The sequence below is a fragment of the Cynocephalus volans genome, chromosome 9, assembly GCF_027409185.1.
Source record: "Cynocephalus volans isolate mCynVol1 chromosome 9, mCynVol1.pri, whole genome shotgun sequence".
NCBI classification, from domain to species: domain Eukaryota; kingdom Metazoa; phylum Chordata; class Mammalia; order Dermoptera; family Cynocephalidae; genus Cynocephalus; species Cynocephalus volans.
The window spans coordinates 58,907,777-58,924,470 of NC_084468.1; the positions used below are offsets into that span (position 1 = coordinate 58,907,777).

The window sequence follows — 16,694 nt, forward strand, 5'->3', positions numbered from 1 at the left end:
GGTTCTGCTTCCACAAATAATTTTTAAAAGAAATTTTGTTGTGAATACAAGCATTATCAATAGCATTTCAAACATAAAATTATATGTTATTGTCTATTTAATGAAAGGTAGAAAGAAAAACTGTCCTTGGTAGTTTAAGAAAAACACCACTCAGTTATAACCTAACCTTTTGTGTTAGCCAAAAATGATATTGTATGAGATTGTAAATTTCACAAAATTTTTACTGTATAAGTAATAATTTTTACTTCATTGAAATAGATCAGGAGCTGAATACATATTTTTCAAAAGAAGAAATACAAATGTATAACAAATATATGAAAAAATGCTCAGCATCACTAATCATATGATAAATGCAAATGAAAATCACAGTGAGATACCTCACCCCAGTTAGAATTGCTATTATCCAAAAGGCAGAAAAAAAAAAAAATGCTGGCAAAGATGTGGAAAAATGGGAACTCTTATACATTGTTGATAGGAATGTAAATTAGCACAGCTATTATGGAAAAGAGTATGAAGATTTCTGAAACAACTACAGATAAAGCTGCCATAAGATTCAGCAATCTTACTACTGGGTATATATCCAAAGGAATGAAAATCAACAAGTCAAAGCTATACCTGCACTCCCCTGTTTATTGAGGCCCTATTCATATCAGCGAAGAATTGTAACCAATCTAAATGTCATTCAATGTATGATTAGATAAAGAAAATATGGTATGTACATACAAGAGCGTACTATTCAGCCATAAAAAAGAATGAAATTCTGCCCTTGACAATGACATAGATAAGATTGGGGAAAACTATTTTAAGTGAAATAATCCAGGCACAGAGAAAGAAATACCACATGCTCTCAGTCATATGGGGAAGCTAAAAAAGTTGATCTCATTAAAGTAGAGAGTAGAATAGCGGTTACAAGAAAGTAGTAAGGGGAGAAGAAAGGGGGGATGGGGAGAGGGTGGACAATGGCTACAAAATTGTAGAGAGAGAGGAAGAATATGATCTAGAGTTCTATGGCAATATGCAGAGACTGGAGTAAACAAAGTACGGTGTAACTTGAGTATAGACAGTTTACAGGATGCTGAATGTTCCCAGTACAGAGATGTGGAAAATATTTAAAGTGAAGGATAGACTAAATGCCCTACACAGTATGAATGTGCTTAATAACTTCATAAATGTATACAATTATCATAAGTCAATTAAGAAAAATAAATTAACAACAAAAAAGAAATAGAGAATAGATTAGTGTTAGCAAAGCCAGAGAAGGAGTGGGGGCAAGAGGGAAAGGTTGGTAGACCAATACAAAATAACAAAGTTACAGTTACATATGAAGAATAGTTCTGGTTATCTAGGATGACAATAGCTGATAATACTGTATTGTATATTCCAAGATAGCCAGAAAAGGGGACCTTGAATGTTATAACCACAAAGAAATGACAAATATTTGGATGATAGAAATAGTAACTTCTGTGACTAGACCATTGTGCAATATATGCATACATTAAAGAACACACTGTAACCATAAATGTGTATAATGAAAAAATGTATTTTAAAAATGAATGAATGAATAAATAAAACAACCATTATTTAGGAAATACCTCAGGAATACAAGCTGTTAATTACAGGCTCAACCAGGTCCTGGCCCAAAATGCTTAATTAAAACTAAATATAGAGTGTCTCCAGCCCTGGAGGGAGCCACGCACAAGTGCCAGCAGACACTGAGGTGAGCCAACCCTATACACCAGCAGAGATACAGTCTCCAGCACTGGAGAGAGCTGCCTACTTCCCCAGCAGGCACTGAGGTGAGACAAGCACCACGTGTCTTTGGGGGCCAAGACTCCAACCTGGGAAAGCCCTGTTCATTGCTGGACCAGTAGCCAAGGTGGGGTATATATACACTGCCACAGCTACTGTCACTTCAAGCATGGCTCACCATCACATTAGCAGCCATGGCCACTCTACTGGCAACCTGCAGCACACTAAACTACATCAACATAAGAAGATTCACAGGCAATGCCTACGAATAGAGGAGGGAATCTTTATCCTCATAAAGAAGATATAGAAGAGATAGGAGAAAAACAGAGAACTAGAAGCAGGAAGTCCTCTACCATATGACCAAATCATCAATGAAAAAATACTAGAACTACAAAGAAACAAGAAGATATGACACCACTGAAGGAGTACAGTAATGCTCAAACACCAGATTCCACAGAACAGAGAATGATTGAAATGTCTGAAAAGGTATTCCAAGAAATGATTTTAAGAAAACTCAAAGAGACAGATGAAGACTCAATTAGAGAACATAATGAAACAAGAAAAAATATCCAGAATATAAAGGAGGAAATTTATAAAGAGATTAATACCTTTCAAAAAAATGCAACAGACTCCTGGAAATGAAAGATTCACTCAATGAAATAAAAAACACAACAGACAGCTTGAGGAGCAGGCTAGAGCAAGCAGAATAAAGAATTTTAGATCTCAAAGACAGTCTTTTTGAAATAACCCAAGAAGACAAAAAAGGAAAAAATAAAATAAAATAATGAAGAAAATCTTAGAGAGCTAGCAGACAATCTCAAATGCTCTAACATCTGAATCATGGGTATTCCAGAAGGGGAGGGTAAAGGAAAAGGCATTGAGGACCTATTTGAGGAAATAATAACAGAAAATTTCCCAGGTGTAGGGAGAGATGAAGACATTCAGATCCAGGAAGCTTAAAGGTACCCAGACAGATTAAATCCATAAAGATCCTCTCTAAGACACATTATAGTCAAATTGGTAAAGCTCAAAGACAAAGAGCAAATTCTAATAGCAGCAAGAGAAAAGTGTCAAGTCACCTATAAGGGAACCCCCATCAGACTAACAGCAGACTTCTCAACTGAAACCCTACAGGCAAGAAGACAGTGTTGATATATTCAAAATATCATAAGAATAAAATTGCCAGCCAAGAATTCTATAACCAGCAAGGCTTCCCTTCAGATATGAGGCAGAAATAGTATATTCCCCAGAGAAGCCAAAATTGGGGGAATTCGCCACCCCACAACTAGCCCTGCAAGAAATTCTCAAGGGAGTCCTTCAGCTGGAATCTGAATAATGATGATCACGGCCACGGATGAAAAAGAAAGAGCAAAACCTGCTGTAAAATAAAAATGCCTCTATGGAAAATGGTATGGAGGTTCCTCAAACAGTTGCAGACAGATCTGCCATATGACCCAGCTATCCCACTGCTGGGAGTATACCCAGAGGAATAGAAATCATCAAGTCAAAGCTATACCTGTTCTCCAATGTTCATTGCAGCACTATTTACAATAACAAAGAGTTGGAACCAGCCCAAATGTCTATCATTAGATGAGTGGATACAGAAAAGGTGGTATATCTGCACAATGGAATACTATGCTGCTATAAAAAAGAATGAAATACTGCCATTTGCAACAACATGGATGGACCTAGAGAAAATTAAGTGAAACGAGTCAGGCACAGAAAGAGAAATATCACATGTTCTCACTTATTTGTGGGAGCTAAAAATGAATAAATAAACACACAAAAAAACTGTGGGGGAGGGTAAAAGACAAAACAATCACAATTCCTTGAAATGGATATGACAAGTGAACTGATATGAGGTTGTTGGGAGGGAGGGGGAGGGGGAGGTACAAGGGAGGTTTTGGTAATGGGCCACAATAATCAGCCACATTGTACACTGACAAAATAAAATAAAATTTTAAAAAATGCAAATGAGAAAGAGAATGAGGCTAAATCATGCCACCTTAAATTTCCAACTAACATTGAAGAAGAGAAAGAAAGAGGTGGTAATGAACAAAATAAATTTAAAACATCTAAACAAAAAGAAATCAAAAATCAGGAGTTAAATAATACCTGCCAATATCCCTAATTGTGAATGTATTAAACTCCCCATTCAAAAGACACAGACTGACCAGTTAGATTAAAGGCTATACCTGAGTATACACTGTCTTCAAGAGACTCAGCTCACCTGTAAAGACACACACAGATTAAAAGTGAAGGGATGGGAAAAGATATACCATGCAAATGGAAACCAAAAACAGGCAGGAGTAGTTATTCTTATATTGGATAAAAGACACTTTAAATCAAAAACCATAAACAGGTACAAAGAAGGTCATTATAAAATGATAAAGGGATCTATTCAGCTAGAAGATATAACCATAATAAATATGTATGTATCCAATACTGGAGCACCCACATATATAAAGCAAACACTGTTATACTTAAAGAAAGAAATAGACTCTAATGTGTTAATAGTGAGTGACCTGAACACACCTCTCACTATGGGACAGATCTTCCAGACAACACATCAACAAAGAAACACAGGATTTAGACTATACCTTAGACAAACTGGACCTTCCAGATATATACATAATATTTCACCCAACAACTACAGATTATACATTCTTCTCACCATATCAACAAAATCAAGGACAAAAACCATGTAATTATTTCAATACATGCACAAAAAACATTTAACAAAATTCAAAGTACCTTCATGATAAAGACTCAGCAAGTGAGGATTAGAAGGAAAGTATCTCAACACAGTAAACATCATTTCTGTCAAGTCCATTGCTAGTATGATCCTGAACGGGGAAAAACTGAAGGCTTTTCTTTTAAGAACTGGAACAAGACAAGTGAGCCCACTCCCAAGACTTCTATTTAACATAGTACTGGAGGTACTAACCAGAACAATCAGGCAAGAGAAAGAAATGAAAGGTATCCAGATTTGAAAAGATGAAATCAAACTGTCCCTATTTGTAAATGACATGACACTATATTTGTAGAAAAACTTAAAAACTCTATCAAAAAACTCCTGGATCCGGTTAATAATTTTAATAATGTTGCAGGATACAAATAAATGACCCAAATCACTTACATTTATATTCTACAGTAATGAGTTAGCAGAAACAGAAATCAGGAAAGTAGGCCCATTTACAACAGTCACCAATGAAATAAAATGCATAGGAATCAATTTAACAAGGATGTGTAAGATCTCTATTATGAGAATCACAAACCACTACTGAACGAAATTAAAGAAGACACAAAATGATGGAAAAACATTCCATGCTCTTGGATTGGAAGAATTAACATTGTGAAAATGTCCATTCTACCGATAGTGATCTATAGATTCAATGCAATCCCCATCAAAATACCAATGACATTCTTCACAGAAATGGGAAAAACAATCATAAAATTCATATGGAACAACAAAAGACCCCTAATAGTCAAAGCAATTCTGAGCAAAAAGAGTAAAGCCAGAGGCATGACACTACCTGACTTCCAATTATACTACAAAGCTAGACTAACCAAAACGGGAATAAAAACAGACACTCGGACAAATGGAGCAGAACAGAGAACACAGAAATCACCCCTCAGCCTTACAGCCTTCTGGTATTTGACAAAAGCAACAAAAACATACATTGGGGAAAAGACAACCTCTTCAATAAGTGGTGCTTTGAATATTGAATATCCATATGCAGAAGAATGAAATTAGACATGCACCTCTCACCTTATAACAAAATCAACTCACAATGGATTAAAGACTTAAATATAATACCTGAAAGTATAAAACTACTAAAGGAAAAAAATAGGGGAAACTCTTCTGGAACTAGATCTGTGCACAGACTTTATGAGCAAAGCCCCAAATCACAAGCAACACAAGAAAAAATAAACAAATAGGACTATATCAAACTAAAAATCATCTGCACAGCAAAGGAAACAATCCACAGAGTGAAATGCCAACCTACAGAGTAGGAGACAATTTTTGCAAACCATACATTTGACAAGGGATTAATATCCATAATATACAAGGAACTCATGCAATTACACAGTAAAAAAAACAAATAACCCAATTAAAAAATGGGCAAAGGTGATGAATAGACATTTTTCTAAGGAAAACATACAAATGGCCAACATGTACATGAAAAAATTTCTCAACATCACTAATCATCAGGGAAATGCAAATTAAAAGCACATTGAGATATCATCTCACCCCAGTTAGACTGGCTATAATCAAAAAGATGGAGAATAACAAATGCTGTTTAGGGTGTGGATAGAAGGGAATGCTCCTACAGTGTTGGTGCTACTGTACATTAGTACAACCACGATGGAAAACCGTATGGAGGTTTTTCCATCAACTACAGATAGATCTGCCATACATTCCAGCAATACCACTTCTGGGTGTATAGCCAAAGGAATAGAAATCATCATGTTGAAGGGAGACTTGCACTCCCATGCTCATTGCAGTTCTGTTTACAATAACCAAGATAAGGAACCAACCAAAGTGTCCATCTATGGATGACTGCAAAAGGAAAATGTGGTATATGCACATCATGGAAAACTACTCTTACATAAAAAGAATAAAATTCTGTCATTTGCAACAACATGGATGAACTTGAAGAAAATTATGTTGAGAGAAATAAGCAAAGCACATAGGGAAAAATAACACATGTCTTCACACTTAAGTGGGAACTAAGAGAGAAAGAAGGAAGGAAAGAAAGACCACAGTGGTGCATTGGCCTTGCAGAGGGATAGAGCATACTGAGGGTTGCAAAGTGGGGTTGGGGAAGAAGGGATGGGGAGGGAGGTTGGGGATTAATTGGGTGGGGAATACGAGGTATAACCGCAAGTTGTGTTAATGGACATGCTGCCAGTATTGATCTGGCCATCACATCTTGGGCACAAGTGGTGACAATCAGCTTTTACCCCATGAATATTCACAGCGAATCCAAAAAAAAAAAAAAAAAAAGGAAAGAAAGATAAAAAGCAAACTAAATATATACTCAAGAAATCATGTGAATTAACTATATATTCGAACGTTTTTCTCTTTCACCATCATCTTGCTTTTACCTTGTATGTATGCCTCAGATTTAAAAACAAACAAGAACATTAAAAAACTTAGACTCCATAAAAGCTTTAGAAACCAGGAAGAAATCTAACAGATTATTTAAGATAAGTGAATGATTTACTTTTAAACCATTATTTTTTAAAACTTCTGCAATATGTTCTCTTGATAGTAATTTCATGTCTTAAGCTAGATTTCTATCCAATGTTTGTAGCTACCCTCTTCTGACAGTTAATGCTTTTTTTCTTTACAATTTTAAGCACTAACATTACCAATAACTTTTCCTACATTTTTAGGATACTTTCTTGGATTTTACGTTAGCTGTTCCTCAGAAAATAATATTATCTGACCTTCTGTGGAATCCGGGCAAGGGCTGATGCAATCATGTTAGCCTTTTCTTCTGTGAGGTTTTGGACCATTGACCCCAGAGTAAATACCACGACTCCATCTTTTCCAGAGCTCTGGACAAACTCTTCCAATTCCTGTAAAAAAAAAAAAAAAAAAAAAAAATCAGTATTTTAATACGAAAGCTTAGTGCCACAAAAATAAAACAGCCACACGTGATTCTCAGTGTGTCGGAATTATTAGATCAGCTTTGTCTTTATATATGTTCAACCATGGAAGAGACTGAAATATGACCTGAAATCATTGTTTATTAGGCCAATTAAAAACAATCAAAGTTAGTTGTCTTCTAGCATATTCTAAATGTTTTTGAGGAGTCCGTATGTGTGTATGTCTGTATTTAAAAACTATCGACTACTTGTTATCTCCTAGCATCAGCTGAACTCCTTACATGTAATGAGCTTAAGATATAAGTATACATTTGCAGATGAGAAAACTATCCCATGGATGTCAAATAGTTGGTCCAAGGCAATACAGCAGTAGGTAGCAGAGCCAAATTTCCAAGTTAAACTTATTTACTATAAAGACAATGACCATATTGGGTATTCTCTACTTAGCCTTAGATGCTAAGATTATCACCAACGTTTTTTTCTTTCTCGTTCTTTAATGAAGACTAACTTTTACTCTTTTAATTTTCAATTTTTATCATTAACATATTCATTATTACAAATTGTAATTTTTTTTACACACTTTACCTGACCTATCACTTACCAAACCCCCTCCCTCCCTCCCCACAACTCTAGTACCCTTAGGTTTGTTCTCTCCTTCTGAAAGTTCAACACATTGTTGTGGTCTTTTTTCTTCCTTCCTTCCTTCCTTCCTTCTTTCCTTCCTTCCTTCCTTCCTTCCTTCCTTCCTTCCATCCATCCATCCATCCATCCATCCATACATCCATCCTTTAATTCATTTGTTCTTAGCACCCAGTTATGAGCAATAATGTGAGGTATTTCTCTTTCCTTGTCTGTCTTACTTCACTTAACATAATTTTCTCCAGACTTATCTAGTATATTAACATACTAGTGATATACTACATTTTTTGTTTCATAAATTAAAATTTTCTTTTTTGTTTGCATTTCTACCTTATATGAGCTTTCACACTCACATTTTGGAACAAGGTAGCTATATAAATTCCTTACCAAATACATAACACAGAAATATATAATGCATGCTCTAGAGATGACAGTGAAATTATTAAAAATATAGCTTTACATTCAAGTAAAAATAGCATATTTAATCATATTTAAGTAAGAATAATTAATTCCACCCTCTCTTTAAGTACTATATCAAACTAAACTTACCAAAGAAGACAACAAAAAATGTGTGAAAATTGAAAGGGGAAGACATAAAATGTCCATGTACATTTATAAAAATATTGGAAAAATTTAAATAACCAGTATTGAAACTATTAGAAATAATAAAATATTCCACCAAATTGGCCAGAATATAAGCATTACAAAAAATCCATAATATTCTTTCATAACAGCACTAATCAACCTGAATTGAAAGTTTTTAAAATATGTCAGCATTCATTGTAGCAGCTAAAAATATCAAATAAGACCACATGTACATGTACTTTAATTAAAAACTTTTAAGTTGTAGTAAATTACGTAAAAGAAGACCCAAATAGAGAGACAGAATTAATAAGATGTGTGTGTGTGCATTTGTGTGTGTGTGTACGGAGAAAGAAAGAGAGATTTTAACAAATATGCTCATATGAAATGGAAGCGAGCAAGTCCAAAACCTGCAAGCTGGGCTGTAAAGTTAGGGACCAGAGAAGAGCTGATGTTACAGTTCAAGTCTGAAGGCTGTCTGCTGGTAGGAATTCCTGCTGCTTGGAAAAGGTCAGTGTTTTGTTCTAATTAGGCATTCAACTGATTAAATGAGATCTACACATGGAGAGAAATCTTCTTTACTTTAAGTCAACTGATTAAATGTTAATCTCATCTAAAAACACCCTTACAGAAACATTCAGGATAATATTTGACCATATATTTGAGCACTGTGGCCCAGGCAAGTTGACAAATAAAAGTAACTATCACATTATTCATAGATGGATTGACTTAACATGGATATCAACCACTGTAAATTAGTTTGCAATTGCAGTATAATTTTCTTGAGAACTTTGGAAAAATTTTAAATGTATGTGGAAGAAAATTTTTCATAAATAATTAATAAAGTTTGAAAGAGAAAGGGAAATACTGGGAACTACTTCAACTAGGTAATAATGTATAATGTGAAATGAATGCCACTGACTTCCTAACAGACAAAGTGAAATATTGAACAAAGCAGTGAGCCCAGAAAGAGAACCATGAGTATGTAAAAGCTTGCGGTATGATGAGGTGATATCATAAGTCACTGAGACAATCAGCGAGAACAACTCATACTGATTGGGTTATTTATTAAGAAGTGGTAATAAAAGTATATTCACTACTTAGACAAAAAAGAGACATGGGTCCTTACCTCACGCCATACATCAATATAAATACGTGTATTAAATGCATGCATGTTGAAGTAAAATAAAGGTATTAAGCATTTTTCAGAAGAAAACACAGGCAAATGTCTTTATAACTTTGGAGATAAAAAAGACATTTTAAATAGTACTTTGAAGAGCACAAAACATAAGGTAAAAAATTATAGATTTGATTACATCAACTTTGGTACTTTATGTTTAAAAAGGGAAATCAGATGTAACAATAAAAGATGTATGATAGCATGGGAGAAGATATTTGCAATGGCTAAAATAAGGATTGATACCTAGAGATTGTAGACTACAGAAAACTTGTACTGTGACCTTATGATCCCAATATTAGGTATATGTTTCAAATGCATACACTGATCCATAAAGGAAGATGTTTGAAATTTTTCTTCACAATATTCTTTGTAGTAGGATAGAGATGGAGACACCTAATTTTTTTTAATGGGGAATAGATAAGTCAGAGTGAATGAACTGTATTTACAAATAGAAACTTGAATAAATATGAAAAATAGTATTGAGTAATAAATAAGAAACTATCAATTATAGCATAATATCATTTACATAATTAAAAAACTCAAATCAATAACACATATTGTTCAGGATCAATAGTTACCTACATAAATATGTGCAAATTTGAATGAGTAGGTAATATTAAGTGTACTTTACTGGTGCCTAATGGTGGTAGAAGAATGGAAAAAGAAATAAGGACAAAGGAAAAAGGTAAAAATATAAGTAAACCAGGAGTGGATTGTGCTATGGACTGATTACGATATGGTGTAAATTGAAAGTATGTTTAATACGTTCGCTGAACTAGAGGTCCAAACAAAGCAAAGAAAAACAAATATAAATTGTACAATTCCACAAACTTGTTTTGGCATTCAAAATCAAAGTGACATCATGTATCATGTTTTAGAGGGAGGGTCATTTTTCATTCCTCTCCCCAGCCTTTTCCTGTTACTTTCTTAGAAGGGGGATATGAAAATCCAATTGAGTTTTACTCCAGATCCCTGGTTGGGCCACACTCACTAGGGTTTCATTGTGCTGGGTGTTGTAAGAACACACATACATGGGTGAGTGTGGCCCTTACTCTACTTCTTCTATAGATGGGGGAAACATTTAAGAAGAAAAGAACCTGTTCCAACGGCAGGCCTTGAATATAGTCTTCTTCTTTTGAAGTGTACATGTGTCTCATTACTTTGAGATAGCTGCGCAATTATTGATACGATTTTGTCTCCAGGGAAGAAACAGCTATGCACACTTGATTCAAACCAAATGACCCAGGCTGATTTACCAGAGAGCTCTGCACAGGGATTAAGGTACATAACACTAACTCCGAAACAACATTATTTATTGTTTTTTTTAAAGTTTCCAATTTTAGCATGTTTTCTTATCATGTTCTTGTATATAAGAGCCTGTATAAATAAATAAATAAATAAATAAATGACACACAAGGAAAGAAAAAGCCAGGATTTATTCTTTAACTTCTCTTTCCCTTAATCTCCACCTCCAGGTGGACACTAAGTCCTAATTACATTGTTTGTAATCACTTCTTAAATCTCCTCACTTTGACTCGAAAGCACTACCATAGCACAGTTTGGATCTCTATAATCTCTTGCAGGAACTACTGCAACTATATCTTCACTCATTTTCTTGCCTTCAATCTTTCTTCCTTCCAAACAATTCAAACAGATGATCTTTATGAAAAGGAAAACTCTGCCATATTACTGCTTAAACATTAGTCACTTATTCTTCATTGTCTGCCGTGAGCCATCCTGCTATAGGGAACGGCCCGGGAGCCTGAGTGATAGATACCCTTTGTTCTGCAGGCTACGAGGGGGTCCCATGTGTGTGGCATGGCTCCGTGGAATCTCTTGTTTGTTCACCTTTGGTTGCTTGGCAAGGCTTCCCAGAATTAAATAGCCTAATCTTTTGGCTTAGTATGGCTTTGGGAAATTCCCTGGAGTTTCTGAAAGGACATGTTAAAATACATCCAAATTAACTGGTTTATTTAAAGGGCATTGTCAGTACTAAAGGTGTTTTTGATGCACGTTCCCAGTATGTGCTGGCTCCATTTAATTTTGTCATTAATCTTCCTTGTTAGTGATATGTACATTAACCCCTTGTGGCTGTAGTCATGCTCTTGTAGGTGTGGAATGAAGTTATTATGTTAGGTTTCTATCTACATTCCCCCAGGGAGATGGTGGGTCCAAGTGCAGTGGTGCATATAACTAATTGATCATCAACCAGTTACAGATTTCTTTGTTTCTCCCACTCCCACAGTTTCACTTGATTTACCACGAACATGTTCTTTCCTCAGTAATAATAAGAATGATATAGTGTGTTTTTGTTAGTTTGTGTAGGATCATTTCACTTTTCACTTTGTCTCCTGTGCTGTTCCCAGAGTCTATTGGCAGGGAAATAAAAGGTATAAACATTGTGATTTTGATTATAAATTAAAATGATCAATATAGAGTATAAGCAATATTAAATTTTTAACCATAACTAATCAATGTTATTAAAAGCAAGTATAGAAAGTATAAGTGAGATTTAAAAAAGGTTAAATCGTAAGTTAAGAAGGTTAAAAATTATAGTTTAAACTAAAAGTCTGATGCTCTTTAAAGCCAAGCATGCTGCTATTGTATAGTTTCCTGGCCACAAGCCATAGGCTTTGGGGTAAACTATTGATGCATGAGTGGGTGCTTTTATCACAACATAACTGCTTTAGAACATTCTGATTTTTCTTTTTCTATAGAGATAAAATAAAAAGTGTTTTGATTAAAAGATAAATCATCATGTAAAAGGTTAAGTAAAAAATATAAATAAAGCAAGATTTTTGTGTTTGTCATCCACACTTGCACTAGACATCTGTGGTCCATCTCTTCCTTTTCATCAAATCCACACCACCTATTCAGGTCTAACGAATCCTGCCGAACTGGTCTCCGGCAATTGTCCTTAAACTTGAGGTAAAGTACACTTAGTGATGCCCTTTTTTTCTTCACAACCTATCCCCTCACATCTCTCCAGAGTAATATCACTGCTCTGTTCAACCAAACAGTTTATCATTATCATTACTAAACTTCTTCCAGGGTTCTCATGTGTGTTTTTTTGTTTGTTTTTAGGTCATCATATGTCTATTCAACCTATTCTCAAAGTAAAATTTCTCCTCTATTGGAAAATTCTAAAACTGGGTTATTCCAAATAACTTGTAATTTCAAAATCTCAGTGTTTTAAAAGAACAGTTTATTTCTTTGTCATGTCATACATCTATTTATTGTGCTGTAGTTGCTATGTATATTCATTGATTCAAAATGCAGGTTGACAGAGCAACTACTAACTCTAACACACTCAATTCATATGACAAATGGAAAGAGAATTCTGGAGCACTGGACTTGGCAATTGAGTGCTAGACCCAGAAATTATGCATGCCACTTCAGCTCATATTTATTGATCAGACATTATTTCATACCCCGCCCCCCAACTCAGGGGCAAAAAATTTTGTTCCTATAAAATATCTGGCATATTTGATGAACATCACTAATGACTGACATCATAAGGTTGCAATATATCTATGGTAGTATAATTACTTCAGACAGTAATTTCCGCTCATCTCTATTAATTCTCTATTTTTTTCAGTTTAAGAATCAAATGTTATAAAAAATAAAGAAGAAATCATTGCAGGAGAAAAATACTCAAACAAGCAAAAAGTAAGCACAATAAATTACCTCAGGTAGGGGCTTTGCAGGCCTGCAGTGAAGTCCTCCAACGAATTCAAAATTAGGTAAATAAGGGCGAGGAAATTCAAAATCCCAGTAAGTTCGAATCAACCACATTTCAGCTTTTCCCATAATCTCACAAATTGTGGTAGGTCTTCCTGAAAAAAAATAAAGAATGATAGAGGGAAAATAAATTGATATATTAAATGAGAAATATTTTACAATCTAATTTTCAAAGAAAATCTTTAAAGAACTACTATTCGGCCTATGTAATCCATCTGAAATCAGCTGGCCTTTCAAGAGTACATTCTGTTGAGATTACGAATACCCAAACAAGAATTGAAGACTAGAACGAGGTCAGAAGCCCACTGCTTTCCCTCTGCCAGTCCAGTCTTTCTGCCTGAACCCCACATGAGCCCAGCTCCATGCTGAGAATGGGCTCATGCTCCCTGCCAGGAACCCAGTGATCCTCCACTCACTGGGACAGAGCACGCCTCCTCTTCTGCAATTCCAATTGATCTCATCGTTATTGCTGCAAAAGCCTTCTGAGGCCTTTCTCTAGAGGCTTTTGTGATTTATCTCTCTTTTTCTAGTGTTTTTGAATGTGCTGCCACAGAAAATTATATCATAGCAGGAGTGGAAATCTTTTAATAAATGTTTGAAAGTGATTAACTCCTCCTTCACCACACAAAATGAAAGTTCCTGTGTCACAGGGCTTTGTCAACTTTGGTGAGACATAGCACTGCGTAATAATTTGGTGGTAAAATATTTGCTGTCTGACATATTAAATGACAAAAACTATGAAAGGGGTATCTTTCTGCGGACATGGCAAGCAATTGAACTTTAAGGGAATAAGAACTCATATTAGTGACTCTGAGTAAGGTCACTTTGCTTCGTCAGAGTACTCATTTCTGAATTCTATTCAGTTATTGTGGTATGAGGAATCTTACCCAGATTCTTGGTGTCTTCTCATATGTGTATTCAGTGATATAGATATGAGGAAACCATAGCAATGTATTTTTTCCACATCTGGCTCTCTGAATATTCTCCTTATGTCTTAAATGTACCAGCATTTTGGTTAGGAAATATGAGAGAGTATGAACTGATCAGGACAGTGTATCTGTACAAAAGCAAGCACATTTCAGTAATTTATGTGTTTAATTCTGGTAATGATGATGATGTCCAAAATCCAGATTTAGTACATATCCCATTTTAGTGCCTTGTTCAAATCAGCCATGGGTGTGTTCTTATTCTCTTTGTATGATACATCACTACCCCACCCTTTCTATAACTACTTTATTGAGATATAATTTACATACTGTAAGGTCCTTCCTTATAAAGTACACAACTGAGTAGTTTTTAGTGTATTCATAAAGTTGAGCAACCATCACTACTGTTTAATTTTAATTCATTTTTAAAATTTAGAACATTTTCACTGCCCCCAAGGGGCATTTTTTATTACACCCATTTTATAACCGATGGAAAATCATTATCTGTTTCTCCCTTTTCCGATCCCCTGACAAAAACTAATCTACTTTTTGTCTCTATGGATTTGCTATTCTGAGCATTTTATATAAACAGAATCGTTCAATATTGGGTGTTTCATGCTGGCTTTTTTAATTAACCAGAATATTTTCAAAGCTCATCCATGTTTTAACATGTATCGTCATGTCATTGCTTTGTATTCCTGTATAGTATTTCCGTGCATGAATATACCACATTTTATTGATCCATTCATCTGCTGATGAACATCTGGGTTGTTTCCACTTTTGGCTTCTGTAAATGATATGTTTTCTTGGCTGCATACCTAGCATAGAATCAGTGGTTCCTGTAGTTGATTCACTCTCTTTCATAACACGATATTTTTTTTCCTGTTGAAATTCCTCCTCCTTAGATAAGAGTGGAGTATGCTTAATGCAACTTAAAAAAATATAGCCAATACAGTCCAAAGAAAATCTGATTTAGATAAAGAGATTATTGGAAAGGTGTCTCAAATTGTGTAATCAAAAGATATTACAACAATTCCTTCTGATGTCATTCTGGGGCAATTTACCAATGAATGTTCTAAGGATTTAATCTTCCAGAAGAATGTGCTTAAGTTTGACTTTGTTATTTAATATTGATTTACTATTTACTTTTGAGTTTGGATACAATGTAGCCAAATATTAACTTGCATATTTCTGTCTGGTAGAAATATCTTTCCCCAAATCATGATTTTATTAGCATTAATCAATTTTGTATCTGATTTGGCAGAATAATCATCACATTCCTTTTTCTCACCAAAAAGTTTATAAATACTTCTTCAAAATATTTTTTGAAACAGATTTGTGATCTTACTGGTTTCTTCCTCAATGATGTAGATATTTCTATGACATTGTTTATTTAATTTATATGTGAGTTATGAATTATATTTTTCTAAAAATCTGAAGAATATACTTGGACTGAATGACGTAATAAAGATTCCAAATTCTAAACAATCAAATGACAAATGACAGCTAATAGCCTTTTTAAGTGTAGACTGGCAAATAAATCTTTTGTCTTCTATGTATCAAATTTTACATTCTTTCTCAGAATATTGATTTTTTTGCTAAAAAGTACACTTTACAGTATTAAGACCTAGGAAAGAATCAGAGACAGAATAATAGTCTATCAGTAATGCTTTACTATAAAAGAGGTTTCAAACCTGACTACCAAATTACTGGAATCAAAAGTAATCAAATAAGTTAACTCCAGGAGTAGATCTGTCACTGCTTGATCCATGGCTCAGAGATGGTCACCAGGATCGGCTACACAGTTACCTTTTCTCAGTTTTGCCTTTTGCTGCTTGGCCTACGACCATGGGTAAAGGATGGGTGTAGTAGTTTCTGTACACATTTTTCAGGGTGAATTCAAGAGGAAATAAGCATTTGCCTCTGTCCCAGAATGCCCAGAAAAAGTCTCAGTGCAACAACTGGATCTGATTAAGTTGAGTACCTCCTAAAGCCAGTCACCGGTATAATGAAGCATTCACATTGTATGCAAATTGGTGAGGAAATCATTTTTCAGAGGAAATTTACATTACTGGTAGCAATAAAAAGGAAAATGGATGTTTCCTTATAAAAGATCACAATTATATGGGAAAATTTTAATATTTATAAGAGCAAATTAACCTTTAGTAGAGATAATGTATTACAGAAACTTCTGTTAAAATTAGTAAAAAGGAAGATTTCTGGTTATTACCACTAATACTTATTGTCATACTTGAGGC

General features: G+C 34.6%; 1 protein-coding gene across 2 annotated transcripts in view; it reads right to left on the reverse strand.

Annotated features, from left to right (window-relative positions):
• The window catches only part of LOC134385560 (UDP-glucuronosyltransferase 2C1-like), a 37,697-nt gene that overhangs the window by 15,378 nt on the left and 5,625 nt on the right, over positions 1–16,694 (reverse strand). The window contains exons 2-3 of one of the 2 annotated variants that reach the window (XM_063107235.1): positions 13,457–13,605; positions 7,207–7,338 (exon numbers count right to left, since the gene is read on the reverse strand). In XM_063107235.1, coding sequence (XP_062963305.1) covers positions 7,207–7,338; positions 13,457–13,605 — 281 coding nt within the window. The remainder of the gene's footprint in view (positions 1–7,206; positions 7,339–13,456; positions 13,606–16,694) is intronic. The other variant, XM_063107236.1, reaches the window with a different exon arrangement.